Below are 26932 nucleotides of genomic sequence, written 5' to 3' on the forward strand. Positions count from 1 at the left end.
GATGTAATTATTATTGGTAAAATAATTATGCAATGAAAAACATATATAATGACATGAAACCTCCTATGCAGTGCTATAAGCGCCCGTGGCTGAATTTAAGGTGCCTATATGGGCGGGGTCGAGTATACTATAGTAAACCCCCTCCCCCTTGGGAAACCCCAAATTGCCTTGGTGGTCGTACATCCTTAATTTTATCTGAGAGTTCGGAAACTTGATGGAAAATCCTTTATATTTGTAAAAAACAAATGCAAAGAGTCTGTTTTCACCCACTTTTATTCTAAGTATCGATTAGAATTTGTAAAATTCCAATGATAACAATTTAGAGAAGATGTCAGCATCTAAATCACACTTGAATAGTTTGGAGATGATTTATTTCTGTTATCTTAAAAAATCAAATGTTTCTTGCTAAGATTCGATTACTCTTTGATACGTAGCAAAAAAAGGTCCAACAAAATACGCCAAAATATTTATCTATTTTAAAATCATTTATGTACAAAAATAAATTAATAAAAATCTGTTAAAAATTAAACAATTGTTATTATTATTCCTTAAAAGCTATTAACGCATGACATCTTGGTGAAATATAATCATCGGTGACTTTTTCCACAACGCTATTAACACCACGTTCCCATAAATATGCAACACGATCCATGAATATAATATTTTCACAAATTCCTTGTATACAATTCTGGAAGCATGTAATTATTTCTATTAAATTTAAATCATTTTCATATTGATTCCATAATTCCGTGATTTTTTCTTTAATTAATGGTGATGTAAATTTTAATTCGTCAATAAGATTACCATTTCTAGAATAATCTTTGATAATAGCACCAGCTTCCATGGAATTCGATTGATTTTTTACTAAATAAAAACCTTCGTCCAATTGTTTTAAATATGTTTCGAAGTCACAGTTACTCGATGTTGTACGATTCATACATTTACGTTTTAATTTTGCTAGAATATAATTTTCTGGAAAAACAAAAAAGATGATTCTTAGGATACTTTTAGGCCATAAAAACGTAATTTTTATTTAAATGGCTTAATGTTCATGAGATATGAAGACGAAAAAAACTGTATGATATCAATTGGACGTTATCTCTTAGAAACGAAGTATCCAATCATCAAATTGATTCGATTTTTGTATGTTTTGGGTCAAAATTAGCTTATGTAGTGAGTTTTATCCAAAGTGTCGAAAAAATCAATTCCAGAAATCACGGTAGCGAAAAACAAGTGGGAATGGTTTTTTAATTAAAAATAGGAAATTTAGAATGTAAAAGTAATAAAAGAAATATATTTTCTTTTGAATAAAAATTGTATTGAAAAGTTTTCACCATCCCTATTCCAAATTTTCTCTAGTTGTAGCTACTTTAGTAGGAAATAGCCTGGAAAAATATTTAAAATACATACCATTATGAACAAACAGTTGTAAAACCGCACGTCGCATATGTGAAATACTATGTTCCTTATGTTCTTCATCCGTCATAGTTTTCCAAACACTTGCACTACTCTGGCAAGCGATCCTTAAAAATGGACGTCTTAAAAACATGGAACCATTGTATTCTTTATAAATATTCCTTAATATTTCACTTAATGGAAAATTATTAAAATATTCCGGTCTATTATTATTAGGCACTAATGTATCACAGTTTTCAGCAAATAAATTTTCTTCGTTTGTTTGATTTTCGTTGGATAATTGTAATTTATGATAACAACATGGCATTATAGCAACCAATTTAATATAATCTAATTGTAAAAAAATATTTAAGGCAGTTACAGTTAAATCGGCGCACGCGTGTAGGCCAATCAAACATGTTTTTTCATTAAAGTCGGATCCAAGCCAATCTTTTATGGCATTATTGATTGTATCCGCTGAGTTTTCATTGACATAATGGTTGAAAAATCGAACATTTTTCTTGGAATGTTCATGAAATTTTTGTTGCCGCTTTAGTGCAGATTCAAATCGTACTGATTCTGATTCGATTGCTAATACTTTATAGCCATAATTTTCGTGAAGAAGATGGCTAATATATCCCTAAAACATAAGAACATGAAAAATAAATAATTGAAAAAAATCAACATACAGCAGAATCTTGATAATTCGAGCCTCAAAAGAAACAAAAAAATTTCGAGTTAATGAGTTTTTGACTTAGCAAGTAGTACGAGAGAATTTAATACCTACAATTTCGACTTAGAAAGGCGAGACTACATTTCGATAACTACCACGTTATTATATTGTTCGAATTATGACTTGTGGAATTTTTAAATTCGAGTTACAGAGCATAAAAAAGTATTATATCAATACCTCGCAGGGAAATGACATTTTGTTCGAGTTACAAAGTTTAAATAATTCAACAAATCGCGTATTTACAGGTTCAACGGAAAGGAATGGCAATTTTTTCGACTAACTATTACGACTTAACAACGAAGTCGAGTTATCGAGGTTTCTTTCCATTGTGTTTGTTTACTTTTTCAATCGGTTTTTTTTAGAATAAAAATAAATAAATTTCTATCAGGAAAACATGAACAAAATTAATATTTAATTATTAATTGATACTTACAAGTCCTGCACCCACATCAATAATCGTTGTAATTCCAAATTTTAGGCATTTTTCATGGATAAATTTCGATAACAAAACTATTTCATGTTGCTTTTTAGGATTTAAACCACGGGTAAAATTTTTCGGTAATTTTAAATCAATGTTCGTCTCAACATATCTATTATATACAGGTTTAAAAGTGCCAATGGCTTTAACAAAATTTTTCAAAGATTCAGGCCAGTTTTCCTAGAAATAATACTATTTGATTAAAAATTGTAAGTATAATAAAAATATGTTCTTTTTTTAATATTTTGTATACAAACTTTATAAAAACCAAATGGAATTTGATTTAATTCTTGGCACGATAACTGTTCTAGATGATATCGCCATCCCAAGGGAAATTTGTTTAAAATATTTTCCTGAAGTATATTTGTATTTGGAAAATTATATATCCATTCATGATTATGTAGAAAATTAATGGTTTGTTGGAAATATTCTAAAAATGCTTCACTCTTTTCGTTGTAATGTGTAAAAGAATTTGGTAGAGACATTATCTTGAAAAAAAAAAACTATAATCAAAATTTTAACCAATATATTTTCTTAACAACTGGTCTCTCTCGAAAACTAAAATTCAGAACGAAATGGGGGAAAATTGAAAGTTTCTCAACGGAGGAACTCGGGAAAAAATTTTTTTTGTTTTCAATTTTAATGGAAACCACCTACGTACTTATGCCCAGAATTATGCAAATCTAAATTCAATTTGACCCCTATGAAGTTGATATCCTGACTTCTAATAGCCAATTCTCGATTTTCATCCACTTCAAGCATTTCAGTTCTTTCTTAACCCATAAAAAAATAACTATAAAAGTGGCCCAAATTGACATTTTTGAAAAATTCAAATAGCAAGTAGTAAAACTTGAATAGCTTTTTGAAATAATCAATCTAATAAATTTTAAAAACAATTTTATTTAATAAAAAATAATTTTTTTTTTACATAAACATTTACAATAAATAACAGATCCTATAATAATTCTTTAAGCAGCTCAAGAATTATGACGTATCAGTTTTTTCAACAGTCCAATGTTCATTTGATTTCACTTCTTTATCAAAATTAGAAATTGATGGTCCTAGAATTACTTTCGCCATTTTTGTTGTTGATTGAGACGATAAGAATTCTTGACTAACATCATAAAGATTATTCTTATTGACTCCCAATAAAGTCTCACGATGTTTTTGTAACATTTCATCCGTTAAACCTGAATAGAATAACGAATTACCTTTCGATGCAGGGATTATTGGTGCATCAATTGCTTGGAAAACATTTAATTTCGCTTCAAATATATCTTGATCCGTTAAATCTTTAAGTTTATTTTCTACATACTGATGTGTCTCATCGAAAACTTTCAATGTTTGAAAATGACTAGGATCACGATAACTGAAAAATGTAAAAGCTCCATTTGAGCCACATCTTGCTCCAGCACCATACGCTCCACCAGCTTCTCGAATTGCAGGGAATAAATATTTCGCAGTAATTAATCGCGCTAAAATTCTTAAATGTGCAAATTTCTCATCTGTATACGAAACACCTTTAACAGCTTTTGATGCAAAATAAACTGGAATATTTAGGGAGTGATGTTTACATTCGATACCATTTTGTGGCTCAAAAACCGGTACTGTTTTATATATTGGTCTGTTTGTTTCTGAATTTTGTGCACCCGGTAATTGAGATATAAATGATTCGACTTTTGATAGTACTTGATTACGATTTTCTGGTAGACAATTAAATGCAACCCGAAGATTTTGTTTATTAAATACTATTGCGGCCATTTCTTGAATTTTTTTCAAAATATCTTCGCAGTTCATATCTTTTACTAATTGTTTCATATATTTAATGTGCGCAAGTCCTGATAAAACTTCTTGTTGGTAACAAGAACCTAAAATCATACTATTTGCGGAAGACATCGCATAAGCGTGTCCAGAATCCGCGATACCGTTCGTTAAATTCGTTACATATAATTTAACCAACAGTTCAAATTGTTTAACATCATTTAGAGTCTCAATTGAGAATATTTCGTTCCAAATATTCAACATGTCCTCCAAATTCGAATCCAAGCAATAGGAAGATAACGAAATGCCTTGTTGGAATTCATCAATATTGTTTAAATTTTCAGCAATATGTGTGGATATCGACAAACCACTTGTTTTCTTATGGATTAACGTATCAAATTCACGATAATTATATTTTTTGGTCCCTAATCGACTAATCACGTAATTAAATACTGGTATCAACATTTTATGATCGTTATCCTTAATTTTTGATGTATCAATTAACATTTTCAAATATGTGATCCCATTTGTTGGAACTTCACAAATTTGAATTGGAACACGATCGTGAACCACAATCGATGCATTTGTTGGAGGAGTTTTTTTAAGAATATCATCAATAACTAGCGTTGGTAGTATTTCCATTGGTTGTGGTTTCTTTTGTTCCTCTTGTAATGTTTTGGATAGTTCAAATATTTCACGACGTCGAACTCCATCGATATTAGCAACTTTCGATTCAAGTAATTTTTTTTCAGCTTCGTTAAGTTCTTTATCATAATTAACGTCAGGTTTTAACGATAATATTAATTTATGTCGATTATGTTGAAATCGTGCTGCGACGGTTTTTTGTAAGAAATCAGGATGATCCGCAATATCTTTCTTTAATCGTCCAATTAATTCGTTCACTTTTAACGATTTTAAAATATCAGCATTATGATTCAATAATGGTGATAAATTAAATAAAAGTCGTAAACCAAAATTGGTTGATTCATGTTTGATACCTAACTCATATCCATGAAGAATATTTTCGATTTGTTCGGGATCGAAACCTTTTTTCACAACATCATCGATAGTTTCATCAAATATTCGTAAAATTTTATCGTAATCTTTCTCCTCAACACTTTGTAAGCCAAGTACAAAAATTGTATCTTTTATTTGACTATCGTATCCAGTTTGTGTACTGTAACCGCCCGAAAAATTCGGTTCAATTAACGATTTATAAAATGGTGAATTAACACCTTTCACCAATAATTCGCTTATAAATTGCATGACCAGCGTGCTATAAACATCCGTAATATCGTTCATCAAGTATCCAATTACCAAGGAATGTTGTTTCGCTTGGCCAATTTCGCTAAAACGACCCCTAATTTCAGCCCTTCGAGGTTCATTCCATCGAGTTTGACTTGGTACTGCGGTATGTTTTGTATCGATCTTTGAATAATTTTTCAAATAATTTTCATTGATGTACTCTAAAGTTGGTTGTACGGGAAAATTGCCGTAGGAGAAAAACTTACTATTACTAGGATGATAATGAACACGATGAAAGTTTTTTAATCCTTCCCACGTTAAATCAGGAATTGCTAACGGATCTCCACCACTGATAACACCATACGTGTGATCTGGTAACAACATATTTAATAATTTTTCCCCGATTATTCGCTCATTTTCAGCTAAAACCCCCTTCATTTCATTATATACCACTCCTTTAATGATAATTTCCGAGTGTGGATCATTTAAATCTTTTTGCTCAAGTCGCCAACCTTCTTGCATAAAATCGGATAATTTTAACTTTGGATTAAAAACCGCATCCAGGTAAACTGATTGTAAGTTACGAAAATCCTTTTCATTTGTCGTACTAAATGGATACATTGTGTAGTCTGGAGCCGTCATTGCATTCATAAAAGTTGCTAACGATCGATTTAACATTTTGAAAAATGGATCTTTAATTGGATATTTTTCGGAACCACATAAAACTGTATGTTCTAAGATATGTGGTTTACCTGAATTATCCCTTGGTGTTGTACGAAAATTTATCGAGAATACATTATTAGCATCGTCTCTGTATAAATGTAAATATTCAGCGCCTGTTTTTTCATGTTCGAAATGTATTGCTTCCATCGAAAATTCGGTGATTGGTTCTATATTTGTAACTTTAAATCCACTATATACTTTTCCAACAATATATTTTTCTCTTTGAGTTACAGGAGGAGTAATTTTAGTTTTTGTTGATACTTTTGTCACGTACGATCGGATTAAATTCCGATGAAAATTTCTTATTTGCAGCCGCATTATTCCTTTGAGGTTATGTTTGAACATTTTGTGATTTTAATTTCGGTGTCTATTTTATAGAAAATCGAATTATTTATCAATTAAACAAAAATTTATATTTAAAATTCTGATTGAATTTCTTACCTGTTTCAAAATATATTGAATACTGAAATTTTTTATGATTTCGATTTGTACATTAAACTGTTTTGACAGAAATTCGCATGTGTACACTGCACTTGAAGTTGAAGTTTTAAAAACTAAACTTTTAATTAAATTTAAGAAATAATACACAACCAATTTATAATTTTTTACACCTTGAATGATGAAATTTAATCATAGTTTGTGAAATTCTTCTTTTCATTATACCGAAAGTTTTATATATATATATATATATATAGTTTTATAATTATTACAGTCTTTGATTATTACTTTTAGTTGTTTGTGATTCGAACTACATACCTTTTACGTTCCTGTTTTACATGACAAAGTGGTTTAATTTTGAAAAAATTTCAATTTTTACACATTTTCAAGTTCAAGAATACAAAGGTACAAACTTTATTTGAGCCACACTGCAGATTATTACTAACTCTGCAGTATTCAGAAAATTCCCTACATTCTAATTCTTTCTTTATAGCCACGTTTTCCATCAATAACTGATGCAATATTGCAAATATTTATAAGCCTTTTGTAATTATTTAGTTTTCTGAAATAATTATAAGTCGAAAAATATTGATTAAATTGTAAATTAGTATAGCAGTGATTAAAAATGTCAGCGGGGGACATTAAAAACTTAACCTTAAGTAAGTATTTTAATGTTATTTTATTCATATAAAAATAATTAGTTATTTATTTATAATTATATTAATTTAGAGGAAATATATACTTCTGATAAAACTGGAGATGATAAAACCGGCGATGGTACCCAGGAAAAACCATTTAAAACTATCTTACAAGCTATGCGAGCAGCTGGCAAAGAACCATTTCCAACAATTTATGTAGATGCTAAAGATAAAGATGCAAAAGAAAAATATGAAGTAGCTGCTAAATCGCAATTGAAAAAAATACAAAAAATTTGGGTACGTGAGAATCATAAAGGTGCCGATAAATCAAAACGTGAAGATGATGATGCCGAAAAACGAGCTAAAAATCTTGAAGAAGCTAAGAAAATTGAAATTAGTGAAGATCCATCATTATTTCCAGCGAAGTTAATTAAAATTAATGCCGGTTTGAAAAATCGTGATAAGAGAGTTAAAATTAACGGATGGGTTCATCGGTTACGAAGGCAAGGTAAATCCTTAATGTTTATAACATTAAGAGATGGAACCGGATTCTTGCAGTGTGTGCTGAATGATAAACTATGCCAAACGTATGATGCTCTAGTTTTAAGTACGGAATCTACTGTTATTTTATATGGAGTTTTAAGGGCTGTGCCTGAAGGAAAGACTGTAAGTAATTTTTATACCATGCATATATGTAATATGCAAGGTATACTAAGTTTAGTCCCAAGTTTGTAACGCTTAAAAATATTGATGCTAGGAAAAAAGTTTTGGTATTCGTTGTGTGTTATCATTAATATTTTGTCTTAGGCTCCAGATGGACATGAATTAATGGTCGATTATTGGAAGTTAATACACTTAGCACCAGCTGGTGGAGCAGATTCAATTTTAAACGAAGATGCTTTACCTGACGTACAACTAGACAATCGTCATATTATGATTCGTGGAGAAAACACTTCAAAAGTTCTTAAAATGAGATCGGTTGTCATGCAAGCATTCCGTGATCATTATTTAGCTAATGACTATGTGGAAGTAACACCCCCAACGTTAGTACAAACCCAAGTTGAAGGTGGAGCAACGTTGTTTAAATTAGATTTCTTTGGGTAAGATGTAAACTTATTTTTTTACGAACAAAGAATGGTTGAAAACAAAAATTGTCCCTTGTGAATCTTGTTTTGTAAACTTTTCAGTATATACAGAGTGTTTAAACAATGGCTCTTTTATTTATATACTTTTATTTTATTTTACAGAGAACAAGCTTATTTAACGCAAAGTTCACAATTATATTTAGAAACATGTATACCAGCTATGGGTGATGTATTTTGTATGGCCCAAAGTTATCGAGCAGAACAAAGTCGAACCCGGAGGCATTTAGCAGAGTAAGTAATTTTTAAAAGCAACTTCTTCGTATATTTAGCAATTAAAACGAACATTTTTTTTCTAGATACACCCACATAGAAGGTGAATGTCCTTTCATAACATTCAACGATTTATTAGATCGACTTGAAGATTTAATCTGTGATGTTGTACAACGTGTTCTTAACGGACCCTACGCTCATATCGTATACGAATTAAATCCTGACTTTAAACCACCAAAAAAACCATTCCGTAGAATGAATTATGCTGATGCTATTGTTTATTTAAAAGAACATAATATTACCAAAGAAGATGGTAGTTTTTATGAATTCGGTGAAGATATTCCAGAAATGCCCGAACGTAAAATGACCGATCAAATTAATGAACCAATTATGTTGTGTCGTTTTCCTGTTGAAATTAAATCATTCTACATGTCGCGATGTGAAGAAGATGCCAGATTAACGGAAAGTGTTGACGTTTTGTTGCCAGGAGTTGGTGAAATTGTTGGTGGTTCGATGAGGATTTGGGATAATGAGGAATTATTGAAAGGGTAATTTTCTTTTTCAATTTTTGTCTGTGATTCAATGATAAATTCCATAACTCAAGTTAAAAATTTGTTTTTTTGTAGTTACGCTCGTGAAGGTATTGACCCAGCTCCATACTATTGGTACACAGATCAACGTCGTTATGGATCTTGTCCCCATGGTGGATATGGTCTTGGATTGGAAAGGTTTATTTGTTGGTTGTTGAATAGATATCATATACGTGATGTATGTCTGTACCCACGGTTCCTAGAACGATGTAAACCCTAGGATATTGTACTGCCTCTCTGCATTTTCAATAAAATTCGAATCTTTTGTGTAATAAATGGAAAACTTGATCAAAAATAAATTATTCACAACAATATTAAGTTATTTTGAATTTTTCTTTAACCTCAATTTTATTTCAGATTTTATTGGCATGTTTTTTAATTAAATATAAAAAGATGAAATGAGAATGAAGGAAATGGAGAATGATTGATTAACGGTATCATTTTCCTACGCATTTTTCATTCGTTTTTCCATAAAAACTTCTCAAGCTTTGTGACATTGCGATGAATCTATAAATTTTCTAAGTTAAATGCCGTATTGCTTTTAGGTATTACAGTATTATTTACCACCCACTTTCCTATCTTAGCTTTAGTAAGACGAGAAAATTTGACACAAAATTTTCATCTGTAGATAATCTCTTACCGCTGCAAAAATATATAACGGGTGCTAGCTAAATCAATGAAAGAATATTGAAAATTTTATTAGATCGACTTGATGATTTTCTGTCACGACAAGATTGACTCCATGGAGCCAGCCTTTCTTTGATGATCTCTGCTACCTCAAGTCCGTTGACGTTAAAGTTATTAAACCAAATAATTCATGGAGTAGGTGGCCGAGGATGAGCCAGCTCTTTTTTTGGTCCAGCCTTTCTTTGATGATCTCTCCTACCTAAAGTCCGTTGACGTTAAAGTTATTAAACCAAATAGTTCATGGAGTAGGTGGCCGAGGATTAGCCAGCCCTTTTTTGGTATCATAACGGACTCTATGGTCTAAGTATGTCCCATCCCAGGACGGTCACTATAACCTATCCATATTCCTTGATAATTTCCGATTTTTCATTTCTTTGTTATAAGACCCATGCATATATATGATACGGGTCTTTTATGCGCAATGATCTTCCAATGACTGAGATCTACAAAAAATGAATTAAAGAATTTTAGTAAATAAAAGATTTATTTTAAATTTGTCAATTTATAAATTAAAATAATTATATAAATTACACATTAAACTATTATTCATATATAAATATATACAATTACATAATTATTATGTATCCATATTTTCATTAATAATCAAATATTATATTTACAATTTTCTTTTTAATTAATTTATAATTAAATATCACTAACAATTCTATCACGGTTTACTGTTGACGATTGACGATGTTGTGGAATTTGATAACAATTTATTAATATTTTGTCTTTTATCAACTAATTTCACATCATGTACGGTTAAATTATGCGGCGATTTAGCGGCAAATTTAATAACCGCTTGTGTTGTAACTTGTGGTATTTGTCGTAAATCTAATCGTGTTAAATTTGCACATTTTGTTAAATGATCTAAACTAACCTCGGTTATTAATTTACAACAACTTAAATCTAAATTTGTTAGCGTGTTTATTGAACTTAATTGTGCAACGCCGGCATCTGAGACACGAGCACATGATGATAATATTAATTCGGATACTTGTGGTAAATATTGCGCTACATAGCGTAGCGCAACGTCTGATATATCTGTACCGGATAAATCTAATTTTTTAAGTTGTTTTAATTTCGACGAACTATCTGTTAATCCAGGTCGTGAATCAGATGGTGGGCTTAAAATATCACGTAAAGCACCATCGTTTAAACCTGATACATGGCTTAAATTTAACACATGTAATGGTGGACATAAACAAGTCCGTAGAGCCAATGCTGTTTGCACGTTGATCCCTTGTAAATGTAACTCACGTAAACCGGGCAAATGACTTAATAGCCATGCAAGCTGTCGTTTAACCGTTTGCGTCCAGTTTAATATTAGTTTTTGTGGTTGACGCCGAGCAATACCACGTAACATGGCAGCCGTTGGTCGTATTGGACCCTCAAAATCCATTTTCTTCCATAGCTCTGGTTCAATTGTTAACTTCGACCATGTTTTGCAAACTAATGAACAAGTAAATAATTGAGCGGGTGTTAAATATTTAAAAACAGGGATTAAAACACGCCGATCAAGTATTAAATGGCCGTTGTTATTGGAGTTGTTATGATGAATTGGAGCTGGACGAACGACATACATTGGTTTGCGTAGATTTTTTGTTGAATTTGCTACTAGTTGATGTGCTAACTGCGCTCGAGCTGCTTGTTTTGCTGGCATTTCTTGTTGGACAACTTCCTCGCTACGTCGTCTTTTTACTGGTGGTGAAGATATTGGTGTGTTATTTATTGGTGGAGGAGGCTTTTGATCGTTTGGTGGTGGTGGTGGCGCAGGGGCTACTATTGGTGTTACCGTTGAATTATTTAGTACTGAAACACTTTCACCATCTGATTCCATTTCGACCAGCATACTGGCATCAGAACTAACTGACATTCTTCGTATATCGGATGACTTTTGTCGTGCTCGAAAATGTCTTGGCTAAAAAATGTCAAACAAAAACGCACTATGAATAAAAATATCAAAAAATTGAAGATTATTAAACTTTCTTTAAAATCAAATAATCACAGGAATCCAATTTTTTTTCACCTCTTCAAAAAAAGGGACATTACATTTGTATTGAGGTAATGTAGACACAAAAATTGTCCATTTTGGTATAACCTTTTTTCCAAATAGAGTTTACGATTTCATTTCAAAATAAACTGACTTTATTACAACTTATTTACCTTATAATCTGTATTTTTTCCAGCTTTACAACAAGGCGGACATTCCCAACTATTAGGCATATCTTCATTAACAACACCAGAAATTCCAGGACATAACCGTTGTACACATGCTGTATGCGCAATTTCATAACAAACCGAACACTCCATCAATGAGCTGGGTTCATCATTTCGAGCACCTGGTGTTCCCTTTTGTAATGGCACAACAGGAGTTTGGCCCCAACCATCTAAACCGCAATGCTTGCAAGCGGCTGTTACCGGTAACATCGGTTGTAAACATTGTCTCATGTTACATGTTTGTTTTGCACGGCCAGGTCCACCAAATTTCACCATGTCCAAACAAAAACTACATTCACCACAATCATTCCGTTGACATGCTTCACATTTTTTACATCGAGTACGTCGTCTTCTTGGTCCACCATTGTTATTTTGATTGCTGCTGGTGTTAGTGGTACTGACAGTACTTGGTGTCTCCTTTTTAACGGGTGATGGTGTTTGAATTGTTGATGTTGTAGTACGATTCACGTAATTTCTTTGTAAGGGTATTCGAGGTGAATTTCTATCATCAGGAGCTGGAAAAAAACATAAATTTCCTTTATTTAGGTCAGAAGTAAGTTTTATATATTTTTATTTCCAGATAATTTATGAAATTTGTATTCTAAATTCCAAAATAAATTATCCCCTTATTCAACATAAGGATTAAAGTCCCTAAGACATCAACAAGTGTAGAATTCATTTGAAATAGGATTCCAATTTACATTCTGCCTGATTTTTTCGATTTTACTTGCATCCGTTTTTTATGGTTTAGACGGTAAACAAAAGCAAATTGTTAAAAAATATAACAAAAATTTTGTCTCGTTTTTTTTTTATTTTCTAGAGTAAATAGGACCTAAAAGACACAAAGATCCAGCTCATTTGACCATTAAAAAAATAGTTTATAAAAAATTTCCTGAAATTGATTCGAGAAAACATCCTTCATATGACATTTTGGACGATATTTCAGAAACTATCCTCCCAATTATTAAATGACCCCGATTTTTGTAATTTTTGTATCAAAATTACCTTATGTACAGAATTTTATCGAAATCGGAGTCTCAAGAAATTTATCGATTTTTTGCAGTACTCCTTTCAAAAAATCGAAATAGTTTCCAAATTTTTTTGAATACTTCCTAAATTACCGGCTTTTCCAGATTTATAAATTTATTTTTGAACAGATGAGAATATAAACTGTATACTAAATGACTTACGTTTAAGAATTGGTAATCCTGTGATAGCCAATTCCCATTTATCGTTCCTATGAAGTCCAACCAAAGTCCTAACATCCGTAATTAACGCAATTGGATCTTTGATTAATTCAGGTACGTTTTTTCTATTATAAGGCAAACCATGTAGATACATCACAATTTCTTTGAGACCATGTAATTCTTGTTTCGTTAGATGGACATGTAATCCATCGATATCCGGTTTAATATCCGTATCCGGACTTCCAACTAAATGAGATCGATTTAACAACGAATGAACATAACGTTCTAGCACATACCACAACATTTCCGTAAAATATGGATATCGGAATTTTTGTGGTACTTTTGTAGCATCCTCAACTTGAGCGATTTGTAATTGTTTTTCAATACCATACGAATGTAAAAAATTCCCACCGAAAACTAACGAATCACGTGGAGTATAAACAGCATGAATCCAACCGGTCGGTATGAAAAAAGTGTTCCCTTGATGTAAAACAACCCGACTACATTTCTCAACAGTATCACCAAAAAATACATCAGTCTGTTTCCCCGACAAAACCCATTGTTCATATAATTTTAAATTTAAATTTGTTGGCGGGATTAACCAGAAGACTTTAGTACCCCGTAAAATATGATACCATACAGAAGTCCCGCCAAAATCAACATGAAAATCGGTATAGCAACCTTTTACTGACATCAAACAATACTTTTGAACTTTTGGATACATCATATCGTCAAGTCGATTTGTGGCTTCTGTTTGCGCTTCTTTTAAATGACGCGGCCATACAACATCAACCCAATCAACTTGACGAACAATTGTTGGTGTTTGTATGTAACTTTCCAATTTTGTATGTGAAAATTCTAACGAAATAACATTCAACAATCGATCTTTATGAGGACTCTCATAATACGATTGCCACTCCTTCATAGTCATCTCAAAATTCTTCTGTGTATTCACATCCATAACATCAAGTACTCGTCGTGATCCAACACACATGCGCACATCATTCACGGTAAAATCTGGTGAGGGAACGCGCAAACCTAAACCAGTCGTCTCACGAAACAATAGTGGCGTATTAAATCCATAACGTTGTATGTATGCAAGCGTTAATTCAGTACCATGCATCTCCTTTACTAATGAATTTGTAGCAAATCGAGGACTCTCCAATTTATCTTGTAACGAAAACGCGCGACTACCTTCGATTTCTTCTTCATCGTTTAATGCCCAATCATCTAAATACGTTTTTCGCTGTTTTCTTTCACGCTAAAACAACACAAAAAAATTTAAAATAAATATATTTGTTTAAATCACCAACACAACAAGAAAAATTTTTTTTTAAAAAACTGCGTAACAATGACAAAAAAAACTTGAAATTTAACTGAAAAAATGATGAAAATGCGAAAAAAATTATGAAACTAGAATGATAAACACTACAAATGAGTTAAACCAAGCAAAACACACACAAACATACCATTCGCGTATTTTTACGTTGATGAGTACGCGATTTGTTTAGTATAGATTCGGAATGTTTCACTGACGCCATGATACTGAAAACACTGAAAATTGTTTCTGGACTTCTAACTAATATATATTATCGCATTCTACACTCACATACCATTACTATACACCCTCTACTTTCAATTGAAATAGAACGAACACAAAACATGAACCTCCGTACAGATGAAGAGAAACAAATGTATATCATACACTAATGATATGTATTTACTGTCTCTTATTAACTGTATACACTTGTATGATATAAATTGAAAACGCAAGTGGTTTCTCCACGTCACATGCGCACAACATTACACACTGTTTGTAAATATATGGAGTTTGTTCTTTTTAGCTTAGTGAAGCACACTATGAAGAAAAGGATACCGTCATTTCATTGTAATCACACTTTCTCTTATTAATTACAACTCTATGCAAAAATTGTATACACTAGTGCATAAAAAGAACATATCGTAGTGTTATGTGTATGGGTTTTAGAAGTACGGTAAAATCATTGAGTTTAATAATTGATTATGTTAGACTAGAAAAGCTTATAATGTTGCCGAATATTACCCTAATATTATATTTTTGGGGAAGTTTATTGTTTATATGTGTGTACATTTCAACCTGGATAACTAGGATTGAAAGGGACCGACTAGCTTATCCATCTTACAGAAAGATATCTATCCACTTGAATTACTCACATAAGGTATACTAGCACGATAATAAGAAAGCTGTTAACATTTTCAGGGGTTGAAACTGATTCCATGGCCAAAATATTGATTTTATTGACTGAAACTTACAAGTAAGAGATTGAGAGGCAAGTAAAAGAGGCATTGACAGAGATAACTATACCGTAACTTTCTTTGTATCTCTTTCTAATATTGGAACATGAATTTCATCGAATGCACACTCTATATATATTATCTCTTTGAATTGACTATTTTACATTTAAAAAAATTGAAAGCTGTACATATATTCCACCTGTGTAAAATAAGAATCCTACCCCTATTTCGAGTGTCATGGAAGGGGGATAACGTCATTTGTATATTGAGTTGTAGGAAGTGATGTAACGTAAAAAAGAAGGAGGGTATAGTAAAAAAACTAAGCTAAGCTAAGTTTGTTAGCTATCTTCGGACCATATAAAAATTTTCTAGTGCCCTCGTAGATACTTTAAATACAGTGGAACCTCGATAACTCGAACTTCGTTAAGTCGAAAAAAGATGCCATTCACTTCCTCTGAGCCCCTAAATAGTGATAATACATATTTATACTTTATAATTCGAATTTCAAAATGCAGACTCCATAAATCGTAATAGTAAAATATAATGGCGTCGTGATTAATAAAATACAATCGCGTCTTCCTAAATCGTAATTTTCAGCATTTTCCTTGAAGTTCGAGTTATGATGGTTGCACTATAGTTTTTTAAATTTTAAGTACTGTACTACCATTTTAAAGTAAAACTAGGTAGTTACAAAGATAACCAGAACACCGTTTCAAGTTCAGAATAAAGCAAGGGTTAAAAATTAAAGTTTGTAAATTGCAATTTATTTCATTTAGCAAATTTTCTCTTCCAGGAAAATAAGGTATTATTGAACAAATTTTGTTGAATGGATCCAGCCTCTCTAGTATAGCTTATGACTCTTAAAATGCACATAACAGTGAAATAATCAGTTAAAACATACATACATACAACACATTTAAATACTAGTCTTGTAAAATAAAGACAAACAGTGTTATTTAACATAATGAATGTATATATCTGATTCTATTTTTCAAACGTACAACGTGCGGTTAAAAAACCTACTAAATGATTATAATCATAATCATAATAATAATATGGTTAATTCAAAATGTTTTTCTGTTCAAAAGAAATAAAAAATTTTTTTCTAAGTTGTATATTATTATGTCATATGATTGGATTCGTGTGTGTGTGTGTGCGTCTCTTCAGCGCCAGTTCTCACTCTCCAGTTTAGTTTGATTTTTCGTGTGTTTTCTGTTTGTCCGTTGTTACTTTGTTGATGAAGAAGAGACAGACTTTATTATTTGGGTGTTTGTTATAAAATACACGTATTGTTGCATATATTTTAACAAGTGATTTTGAATGATTAATGGCCAATTGAATCAAGATAAAATTATTTTCGTTTTTCTACGGAATGAGTAAAGTTTATTTAATGGATCTTGTTACCATAGATTTTATTTTCGTGTGTGGAAGAGATCCTTGAATAAGGGTTATGCATGGTTCGAATTATTTAAAATAGCCTTTTTTTGAAAACTGTCATATTTACTTTTCTTGGCTCGAAAGAAAAGTTTTTAGAGTCTTTGGATCATTTTACTCTAAAAAGGAACAGAAAACATGAAAGTGGACAGGCTGGTAAGCGGAAGAATTGCAACAGAAGTAAGCGCAAGATTTTCAACACTTTTCCCATGCTCAAATAAATGGCTTAGGAACTTTATCAACGGAATAACAAAGACAAAAGAAAGACGGATATACAGTGCAACCTTAATATAACGAACCTCAATATAACGAATTCCTCGATTTAACAAATTTTTCGCAATCCTCTTGAATTGTCCATAAGAGTCAATATAAAATATACCTCTACATTTCGAATATTTTTTGCGAACAGTCTCTTTATAACGAATTTTCAACTATAATAAAAAATTTAAATACCTCTAAATAACGAAATTCGTCAATTCAAAACCTTTATATAACGTATAAAGTCCCACCAATATATGACAGTTAGTATGCTCCATAGTATGTAATTCATGTCGCCAGAGGTTCCGACACTTTTTTCCTCTTTATAACGAATTTTAGACCAACTTAACCTCAATATTACAAACCTCAGTTTAATGAATTACTTGATATAACGAATATTTACTGGTTCCCTTCAGATTCGTTATATCGAGGTTGCACTGTAGTAGGATCGAATAAATTGTATTATTGCTGGAAACTTATGGCTGAAGATTGATACAATTACCGAATAAGAAAGATTTGGTCTGCATAACCACTGAATTTATTATAAGAGACTGTGCTTTCGGAAATCAATCTCAAAAAGGTAGAATCACATCTAGCAATTACTGCAGATAATGCATAACATCTCTTGTGCTGCTGACTAGCGGCACAATAGAAGGAGTCTTAAAATCTAAGATAATAATTTTTAAATTGTTTGGAGGAGGAATCGGAAGTAATGGACACCGTGAAAATACCGAGATTTATCACAGACGACAAGTATTACCGGGAATAAGATAAGGAGAAAAAATGACAGAATATCAGCTGTATCGCTGCCTAGAACTGGAATACGAGGTATTAAAATATAAGACAAGGATTTCTAAATCGTTTGGAAGAAGTGGCAGAAATAATGGACATCGAGAAAATAACACAATAGACTTAAATAACCGAATCCTAATCTGACTGTTTTCGAGATTTTAATCAAGCTGAAAAACAATACATTTAAAAGACTTGATACCTTGGGTGTTACGAACAAAAAACTTTCAATGACTATTCTCTTCAGGCGAATATTACATTCGATATACGTTCCCTAAGGTGTGTATTATCTATATTTGAACTCCTCCCCCTATCTCCTACTTCATTTCCGTGTTCTTAGAACTTTCGGATCGCTGTAGCCTTTTATTCAATATTTACAACTATCAGAATCCACAATTTCAAAATAAAATGAGAGGTTCTGTTTGGTAATGTATTACATCATGATTTCCTGGATAGTAATGCGCTATATTCTTTTCCATAGTAAATTATTGATTTCCAAAAAAGTACACACTTTCCTGAAGGATTGCGTGCTTTATGTTTTTCTAGAAGAAAACGTGGCGTGTATTAAGGCCTTCTTATAAGAAATTTATAAGCTTAATAAAATTTGATATATTATCTCTAGTTTTACTGCATTAACTGCAATTCAAATCATTTCAATATAATCAGTACAGACTCAATTTCAATTATTTTTTCTAAAGCATTGGAGCCACAAGCGATCTTTTTTGATCTCTACATGTATTATTATAAAATAATAACTCATCACAGGTTTTTAATATTGTACGCGACACGATGAAGTAGTTATGTATGATCATTATTTGATGCTTAGCTGTTCATTTTCGTGTTAACTATTTTCAAATATGAGGGTATTTTGTTTGCAAGTCTTCATACTATGAATATTTTTTTTAAACATAGTTTTTTTTTTTTTTTAATAATGATTTTTTTTTCATTACACATATTCTATATTGTCAAGGGGATTGTTGGAAAAAATATCATATGTTTCCAAATGTTTTCCACTATTTTTATTCACACACTAAACTCGTAGTTGTTATTATAAGTTAAATGACCAAAACCGGATGAAATATAGCCGTTTTTAAAACCCATGATATATAAAAGGTATGTTTTATGTTTGTTTTTATTTATATGAATATTCGTCCATCCCCACCAATTTTCTGGCCTCTATATACAAATCAAAACCTATTTTAGAGGAGATTACTCTTACATTTTTTCCAAAATATTTCATCGAATTGATTTTAGATATTTTTTCCTTTCATTTCTGATCGACAATGCAGTCTCAGGTTCTATCGTTTTGGAAAAAGCTCTGAAAAATGATCCCATATTCAGATCATTTTTAGAAGAAGTGAAATTTACAAAATAAACCCTCGGGTAAGGAACCCTAAACTCGAACTTGAAACATTTAAAGCCTTTTCCAAATTTAACCAATTTTTTAGTTTTTTCGGTTACGGAACGCACTTAAAACATAGCTAAGAACACTTCATTAAATTACCTATCAAACGAAAAAAAAAATCAAAATCGGTTCAACCGTTTAGGCGCTACAATGCCACAGGCAGGCAGGCAGACACACACACATAGCGGTCAAACTTATAATAACCTTTTTTTTAGTTCGGGGGTTAAAAACAATATTTTTTGGCCGCCCAAATACTATCAGATGAGGTTGGTTCGAAATTAGGATCAAAAAAACCAACGGTTCGAAGCAATCGCTAAATTTACGCAGGTTCTTCGTTGAGATTTCGTTTTTTAAATCTATAAACAACTCAAGTTTTAAATGTTACGTAAATTGTTTCATTTAAGGATTCTCAGAATAAAACCTGGTTTGGACAGTCAAACAGCTCCCACATGAAAATTTATATATAGAGGGTTGGGGGATTGTATTCATATCAAATTTTCAGTTTGTGTGTGTATATATATGTTATAGAGAGGTGGCAATAAACGATTATCGTTTATGTTTATGACTTGGACTTAAATTTTATTTCTTTCATTTCAATTTGTATACAGATTTTCGTGCCTAAGGAAAATCTAATAAAATTTTGTAATAATTATTATGTAGATAAACGTAACCCTACAATTTTCATTTAATTTTCCTTGTTAACTGGAAAATTTTAAAATTTTACAATTTTTATTGTATAATGAAAATGGTATAACTTTTGAAGTCGATTAAATTATTACGTTGCTTTGTTCTACTTTAGAAGATTTACTAGAACAAAGCTCAAAATTATAAATTACTTCAACCCTAAATCTAAAATTACCCTGACTCTTGTACTACTTTAAATGGGAAGAAAAAAGTTTTCAAAAAGTATTATGCATAGCCATCGAAAAATTTGTGTCCAGATTTTTCATCTCTCCAGATTTTTTCAGGTGGTTCCTATTTTCGAGAAAGCAATCTGTTCCAAATTTTTTGAACGACACAACGAAGGTTCCTTTTTTGGAACCCAACGTTAATTTTTAAGGGAAGACCAGAAGAGATTTTCTGATCAAAAATTATTTCTAACAAAATAAATAATCTTTGATTTGAAATCAATGCCAATCCAACTCACTACTTTCTACCGAATAAACCTAATCCTATTTTTGTAATTTTAACCACATCCTTAGGCGATGAGGCAATAGGATAGGTTAGTTATATCATGCGTATATATGTCATTTATTGTTCATTAACAATAAGACGAAGGCATTAGGATTTACACAACTCACTCACTCATAGCTCACTAACTAATTCGTCCGTGAGTAAGTTGTGTTTACCATCTGAGCCCTCCATCATCATTACCACACTCTAGTTCTAGTATGATGATGCTTTTCCTTCTTAAAATGTATGTTGATCGTGTTTTAGACTTAGATGAGATGGAGATGGATTGTTGTGTAGTCAGTATATTAGATGTATTTTATGTTAATATTTATATCTTGTATGTGTCTGACATATTCATATACCTTGTGGTCGTATATATTAATGAATTACAAGATGCTCAGAAGATATTTAAGAAGGTTACGTGGACCTGAACACAGCTGTACAGGTAAAGCAATTCGCAACTAACTCTGAACAAGAATATCACTCCAGGGGGGAAGTATACTCTTCGTTTCTTCAAGTTGTAACATATTTCATACCCGAGCGTCCCCCTAGCCCGCCCTGAGCACCAGGTACCTCGAGGGCCATTTTCATATAATCGTTTCTAGCAGCACCTAAAACCTTCGTGTAACGAGTTTCGACGAAATATGATACATATTCTCGTAAAACTCCAAGAAGTGAGGTGCACACTACCCACCCTGGGCCCCAGGTATGACGGGGGCCATTTTTGTTGTGATATTCGAGTTTAGCTGCCTCAAGAAGCCTCGAACAACAAAATGTGACTAATTTCCATCGAAATTTAACTATCACTTTTTCCAGCCAGAACCAGATCTACTTAAAAAATATTTCCTTCCTGAAACTTCCTGTAAGTATGTATGTTATATTTACTTAACTTTAATAGATATATTTATACTTTATACAATATTTGATATAAAGCTTTAGTTAACAGAATTTTGTTAGTTTAAAAGCGTATTATGATTTATTTGTTTTTGGTAAAATTGAAATCCGTCAAACTTAAATTTAGCTAAGTTTGACATGGACGAAAAATTCCAAGAAAGCCTTAATTTAATAAAGTGGCTAGATATAAAAAGCTTGGTTTTCTGATTGATTTTTGAGAAACTGTAACGATCTTGTCAAACTGTTGAATTTTTCAATTGACTAATAAACATTCGACATTTTCATATTTCACTAGAAGTTAGCATTCTTTTTATACCATGCATATATGTAATATGCAAGGTATACTAAGTTTAGTCCCAAGTTTGTAACGCTTAAAAATATTGATGCCACGCACAAAATTTTGCTATAGGTGTTCATCATCACCTAATTAGTCCATTTCCGGTTGTCCGTCCGTCTGTGGACACGATAACTCAAAAACGAAAAAATATATCGAGCTGAAATTTTTACAGCGTACTCAGGACGTAAAAAGTGAGGTCGAGTTCGTAAATGAGCATCTTAGGTCAATTGGGTCTTGGGTCCGTAGGATCCATCTAGTAAATCGCTAGAGATAGAACAAAAGTTTAAATGTAAAAAATGTTCTTATCAAAAAATAAACAACTTTTGCTTGAAACATTTTTTCGTAAACATCACTGTTTACCCGTGAGGGCGCCAATTATTCGGAAATTTTATAGTATGTACCATACTTGAATATCAGTTATGTATTGTATGTGTCACATGTATGTATGTGTTTTGTGATAAAGAAACCAACACTGACTATGCATGGTATTTCAACAATTAATTCAGTCAATTGTTTGTTTTCACTTGTTTATTCTTGATGTGAACTTCAGAAACAATTTAGTTTGATTTAGGGCCCTCCCTGCCAAAGCGAGAACCTAGAGGTCCATAGTTTTATCTTCGACAATAGAGTTCTGTTTTCTTCTATATAAAAAATTTATCTTTGAACTTCTGTTTTATACAATTCTCAGTGGTAAAGTAATTTTCTACTGTTTCTCAAAAACATAATGAGACTTTCTTGTTAAAATAAGTTTAAGTTATGCCGATGTTGGATATAATGACTAGACTTTTCGACCTCGAATGTATATATCCACTTGCATTTTCTAAAATATTATAAAATAGAGATACAGGACAGGACATAATATCTTGTTATTGAAGTTGAACGGAAAATTTATATTTTGTATACTATATACATAATATTTTCCGGAGGTGTTTCGTATACTGATGGGAATATTGTATAACATAATATCCCGGTAGTACTTCGAAACCACCATATATTTTAAGAATGGATTAATGTTATTGTATTTATATGTACATAATACTATTGTGTGAATAAATATTTATAAATTGTTTTGAAAACTTTTGTAACAGATTTATTTTAACTGCAGTAATTATTATTGATATTTACCAATTATTGGATTGTAATAATTCCTGTTCTAAATCCAACCTTTTTTTATACCTTTTAAACCGATTTCAAACAAAGAGGTTCTCAATTCGAATGGATTTTTTGTGTATGTTACACAATATATTCGTAAAATTCGAACCAAAAGTCAGAATAATCCCTAAATATTATAAATATGAAAGTAAGGTTGTTTGTTACGCTTTCACGGAAAACTACTGAATGAATTTGAATGAAACTGTATAATAATATAGCTCATACATCAGGAGTCTATGACATTTAACCATGTCATCTATGAGCATCACTTTGAATTAAGATTTCTGTAAAAATGGTAAACGAAATACAATTCATGGCCACCTGTTCTGATACACTCAATGAATCAAGACTATATAACATTTAAAGAAAAAAGTGAAATTGAAGTCTGTATATATATTTCTCTTGTAAAGCAATCCCTATCTCCATTTCGAGTGTTATGGAAAGGGGAAAAGCGAGAGTAAGAGAACCGAAGCTAGTCGACCATATATTTTATTAAATGACCAAAATTGAATCCAATTCATCGTTCTTCGAATAATACGGAAATGAAATTGGATTCATTTGACGAGTGGTCGGTGATATCAAGATTTTCGGTAATAACACGAGAATTACTCGCTCAAACTTACAACGTTTTTTGGGATAAACTTCCTTACAAAAAATTTCTCTACGATCCGTGTGTTTTAAAATCATTTTAGGCCTTAAATATTTGTTGAAAATTACATAAGATATAAAATAAAGTCGTTTATTTGAAATGTTTTGCGATTTAAAAAATGTGTTTTCGGTATTGTGTTTTATATTTTGTTCGTAAAGTGCACTTTAAAAGTTATAACGTTTTAGCTTATATTTTCCATTTTCAAAAAATAAGAAAATAGAAGCTCTTGTAATCGAGTCAGGAAAAAACATTCGAGGCTTCCAATCCCTCACATTTTATGTTTGCTATAAGCTAATTTTGTTTCTAGACGTTGCCTCCGAGGCTATAAAAGACAGAAGTTAAAAGCTTCTGGTTAAAATATTTTTTAAATGAGTGTATTCAGAAAATCGTAAAATAATTTCCATTAGGAAAAAATTATTTTTTGATTGAAAGTCAAATTGTTTATAAAAAATTAAAAAACTTTTTCTGAAGAAAAATCAAGCAAAATGAGAATAAACACATTTGTGACATAATTGGCATAGTTTTTAGTAACAATGTCATGCCATGCCATAATAAGAACCTTATACACATATACAAGAGGTGGTTTTAAATGTTCAAATTACTTATCGATTTATGGATTTCAATATTATATGTACTTTTAACAACACGATAACAACATTCTGGGTAAGTATGAAAACGTTACGATGTCATGTTTTGTATTTTAAAATCTTTTTATTATCAACGTTTTTATAAATGATGACAAATTATTTAAAATGGGATTTTTATAGAAAAACTTTCAACGTCTGACTAATACCCGAGATTGTGTTGCAATAATCTGCATTGCAATGTTTAATCTTTAATTTAATATGTTAAGTTTTTTCGTTAAACGTGTTATATATATTTCATTCAAGATGGAGTTTGTTATTTATCCGACTCGAAGGACCAAGATCTGTTTATTGTCCCTACCATGACTACGCACACAACGAATAGAGAGAAGCATGAAGTACAAATATAGAAAGTAGTTAAATCACTTTTGTCGATTTAAGATATTTCAATATTATACTATGAACGTACTTTTAACAACATTTTATCTAAGTATGAAAACTTTACGGTGTCATGTCTTGTATTTTAAAATCTTTTTATCAACGATGACAAATTATTTAAAATGGGATTTTTATAGAAAAACTTTCAACGTCTGACTAATATCAGAGAATGTTTTACAATAATCTGCATTGCAATGTTTAATCTTTAATTTAATATGTTAAGTTTTTTCGTTAAACGTGTTATATATATTTCATTCAAGATGGAGTTTGTTATTTATCCGACTCGAAGGACCAAGATCTGTTTATTGTCCCTACCATGACTACGCACACAACGAATAGAGAGAAGCATGAAGTACAAATATAGAAAGTAGTTAAATCACTTTTGTCGATTTAAGATATTTCAATATTATACTATGAACGTACTTTTAACAACATTTTATCTAAGTATGAAAACTTTACGGTGTCATGTCTTGTATTTTAAAATCTTTTTATCAACGATGACAAATTATTTAAAATGGGATTTTTATAGAAAAACTTTCAACGTCTGACTAATATTAGAGAATGTTTTACAATAATCTGCATTGCAATGTTTAATCTTTAATTTAATATTATAATTTTTTATTGTTTAAACGTGTTATATATATTTCATTCAAGTTAGAGTTAGTTATTTATCCGACTCGAAGGACCAAAAATGTATAGATTGTGTTATTGAAAGAATTAATAAAAGATTTTTGAAATATCATATCAAAATTGTCTAAAAACGATAGCTCCCCGCGTAGGGAGAAGCATCAAGTACAAATATCACTGAACTTGGGATCTTTGGTAAAATTATGAAAGTGTTAAAAGAATAAAATTTTTAAGAGGTTTTTTTTTTCGATATAACTATCGAAAATATCTCTTTGGAGAATAACTATAGAATTAGATAGCTAATCGATTTTGATGACAACCTCTAGATATTCGAGTAAAATGAATTTTTATTGAATAGTCTTTGAGTATACACATAGGTATACGAATATTTCATACGATTATCGTCCGTTATATAGATAGCTATGATAGGCATTATTTTAACGTTTATGTTAAATCTATAATCTCAAAGTTAATAAAATGTTCCGTTTTTATCGCAATGTTTTACATAATTTATTATGAAAAATTCACAGTGCAAGCATACAAGGAGAGTATATACTTTAAAATATATTGGCCGGATGTTTTAAATAATGCAAATAATGTTTTCGTAATATACTCTTTTTGCTATGAATACGCTAAATTTTATAACAATTTTGCATCTCGTTTGCTTTCTCCACGGGACTATTTTAACGTTATATTATTACTTTGTTTAGTAGTGTTCTGAGAAAATACAGAATGGTTAAAAAGTTAAGCCCACTAATTCTAAAAATACCCTTTATAGTTTTTCACGTATTTGGATGGTATTGTGTCAACAGATTGCTCTAAAACAAAACAAAAACCTATATAACATACCATTCAAACATAGTTTTTTCATAATTTCTCGAAAATGATACCTAGAAATTTTTTAAACGGTAGTTCATTGGATATTTATTTTTAAAACCTTAAACCTTGGTTGCCAGGGATTCGAACTCAAATCCCAGTGGAACCGAATCAAAGAAATTTTTTGTACTACGCAACAAATATATTTGATACTTATCAGCTTATATGCTAACCGTATATAATGTTAATATGTCTATATGAAATGTATCAAGGTATACTAAGTTTAGTCACAAGTTTGTATCGCTTAAAAAATTGATGCTACGAACAAAATTTTGTAATAAGTTTTCAAATTATCACATAATTAGTCCATTTTCGGTTGTCATTCTATCTGTCTTTGCACACGATAACTCAACCCGTGTTTACCCGTGAGGTCGCAAATTAGGTTAGAGCATTATACATGTGTCTTGTTGCAAGTATACATCTAAAGAAATGAGAAGAAAGATACTCTAATTACTTTGTGTGTAAGAGTGACTATCTTTCTTTACTTACAGACGAAAAAAACAAATAATTGCGTTATCAACACTGGTCTACACATAGTTTTTCAACAATTAACTAAATCAATTGCTTGTTTTCACATGCTGGGTCTAAATTG

General features: G+C 31.1%; 4 protein-coding genes across 5 annotated transcripts in view; 1 reads left to right on the forward strand and 3 right to left on the reverse strand.

The window, feature by feature from the left end:
* Positions 1–541: 541 nt before the first annotated feature.
* LOC123300532 lies at positions 542–7163 on the reverse strand. The gene is made up of 5 exons (XM_044883117.1): positions 7092–7163; positions 2864–3094; positions 2562–2786; positions 1411–2035; positions 542–972 (listed from the first exon to the last, which is right to left on the reverse strand). The coding sequence occupies exons 2-5, from the start codon at positions 3089–3091 to the stop codon at positions 542–544; spliced, it is 1509 nt and encodes a 502-aa protein (XP_044739052.1). The 5' UTR covers positions 3092–3094; positions 7092–7163.
* LOC123301824 (presequence protease, mitochondrial) lies at positions 3565–7004 on the reverse strand. Its single transcript, XM_044884734.1, has 2 exons — positions 6777–7004; positions 3565–6702 (listed from the first exon to the last, which is right to left on the reverse strand). Exon 2 carries the CDS (start codon positions 6678–6680, stop codon positions 3591–3593), a length of 3090 nt encoding a protein of 1029 aa, XP_044740669.1. The 5' UTR covers positions 6681–6702; positions 6777–7004; the 3' UTR covers positions 3565–3590.
* A 58-nt stretch (positions 7164–7221) lies between the features above and the next one.
* On the forward strand, positions 7222–9660 carry LOC123301825 (asparagine--tRNA ligase, cytoplasmic). The gene is made up of 6 exons (XM_044884735.1): positions 7222–7432; positions 7503–8077; positions 8219–8511; positions 8659–8787; positions 8853–9314; positions 9393–9660. Exons 1-6 carry the CDS (start codon positions 7399–7401, stop codon positions 9574–9576), a joined length of 1677 nt encoding a protein of 558 aa, XP_044740670.1. The 5' UTR covers positions 7222–7398; the 3' UTR covers positions 9577–9660.
* A 1048-nt stretch (positions 9661–10708) lies between these two features.
* The window catches only part of LOC123299883 (jmjC domain-containing histone demethylation protein 1-like), a 37567-nt gene continuing 21343 nt past the window's right edge, over positions 10709–26932 (reverse strand). The window contains exons 1-4 of one of the 2 annotated variants that reach the window (XM_044882287.1): positions 14920–14990; positions 13454–14711; positions 12210–12778; positions 10709–11964 (exon numbers count right to left, since the gene is read on the reverse strand). In XM_044882287.1, the coding sequence (XP_044738222.1) occupies positions 10711–11964; positions 12210–12778; positions 13454–14711; positions 14920–14922 (3084 nt within the window). In that variant the 5' untranslated portion in view covers positions 14923–14990 and the 3' untranslated portion in view covers positions 10709–10710. Of the gene's footprint in view, positions 11965–12209; positions 12779–13453; positions 14712–14919; positions 14991–26932 lie in introns of those variants that run through there. The other variant, XM_044882286.1, reaches the window with a different exon arrangement.

The sequence above is a fragment of the Chrysoperla carnea genome, chromosome 5 (genome assembly GCF_905475395.1).
Source record: "Chrysoperla carnea chromosome 5, inChrCarn1.1, whole genome shotgun sequence".
NCBI classification, from domain to species: domain Eukaryota; kingdom Metazoa; phylum Arthropoda; class Insecta; order Neuroptera; family Chrysopidae; genus Chrysoperla; species Chrysoperla carnea.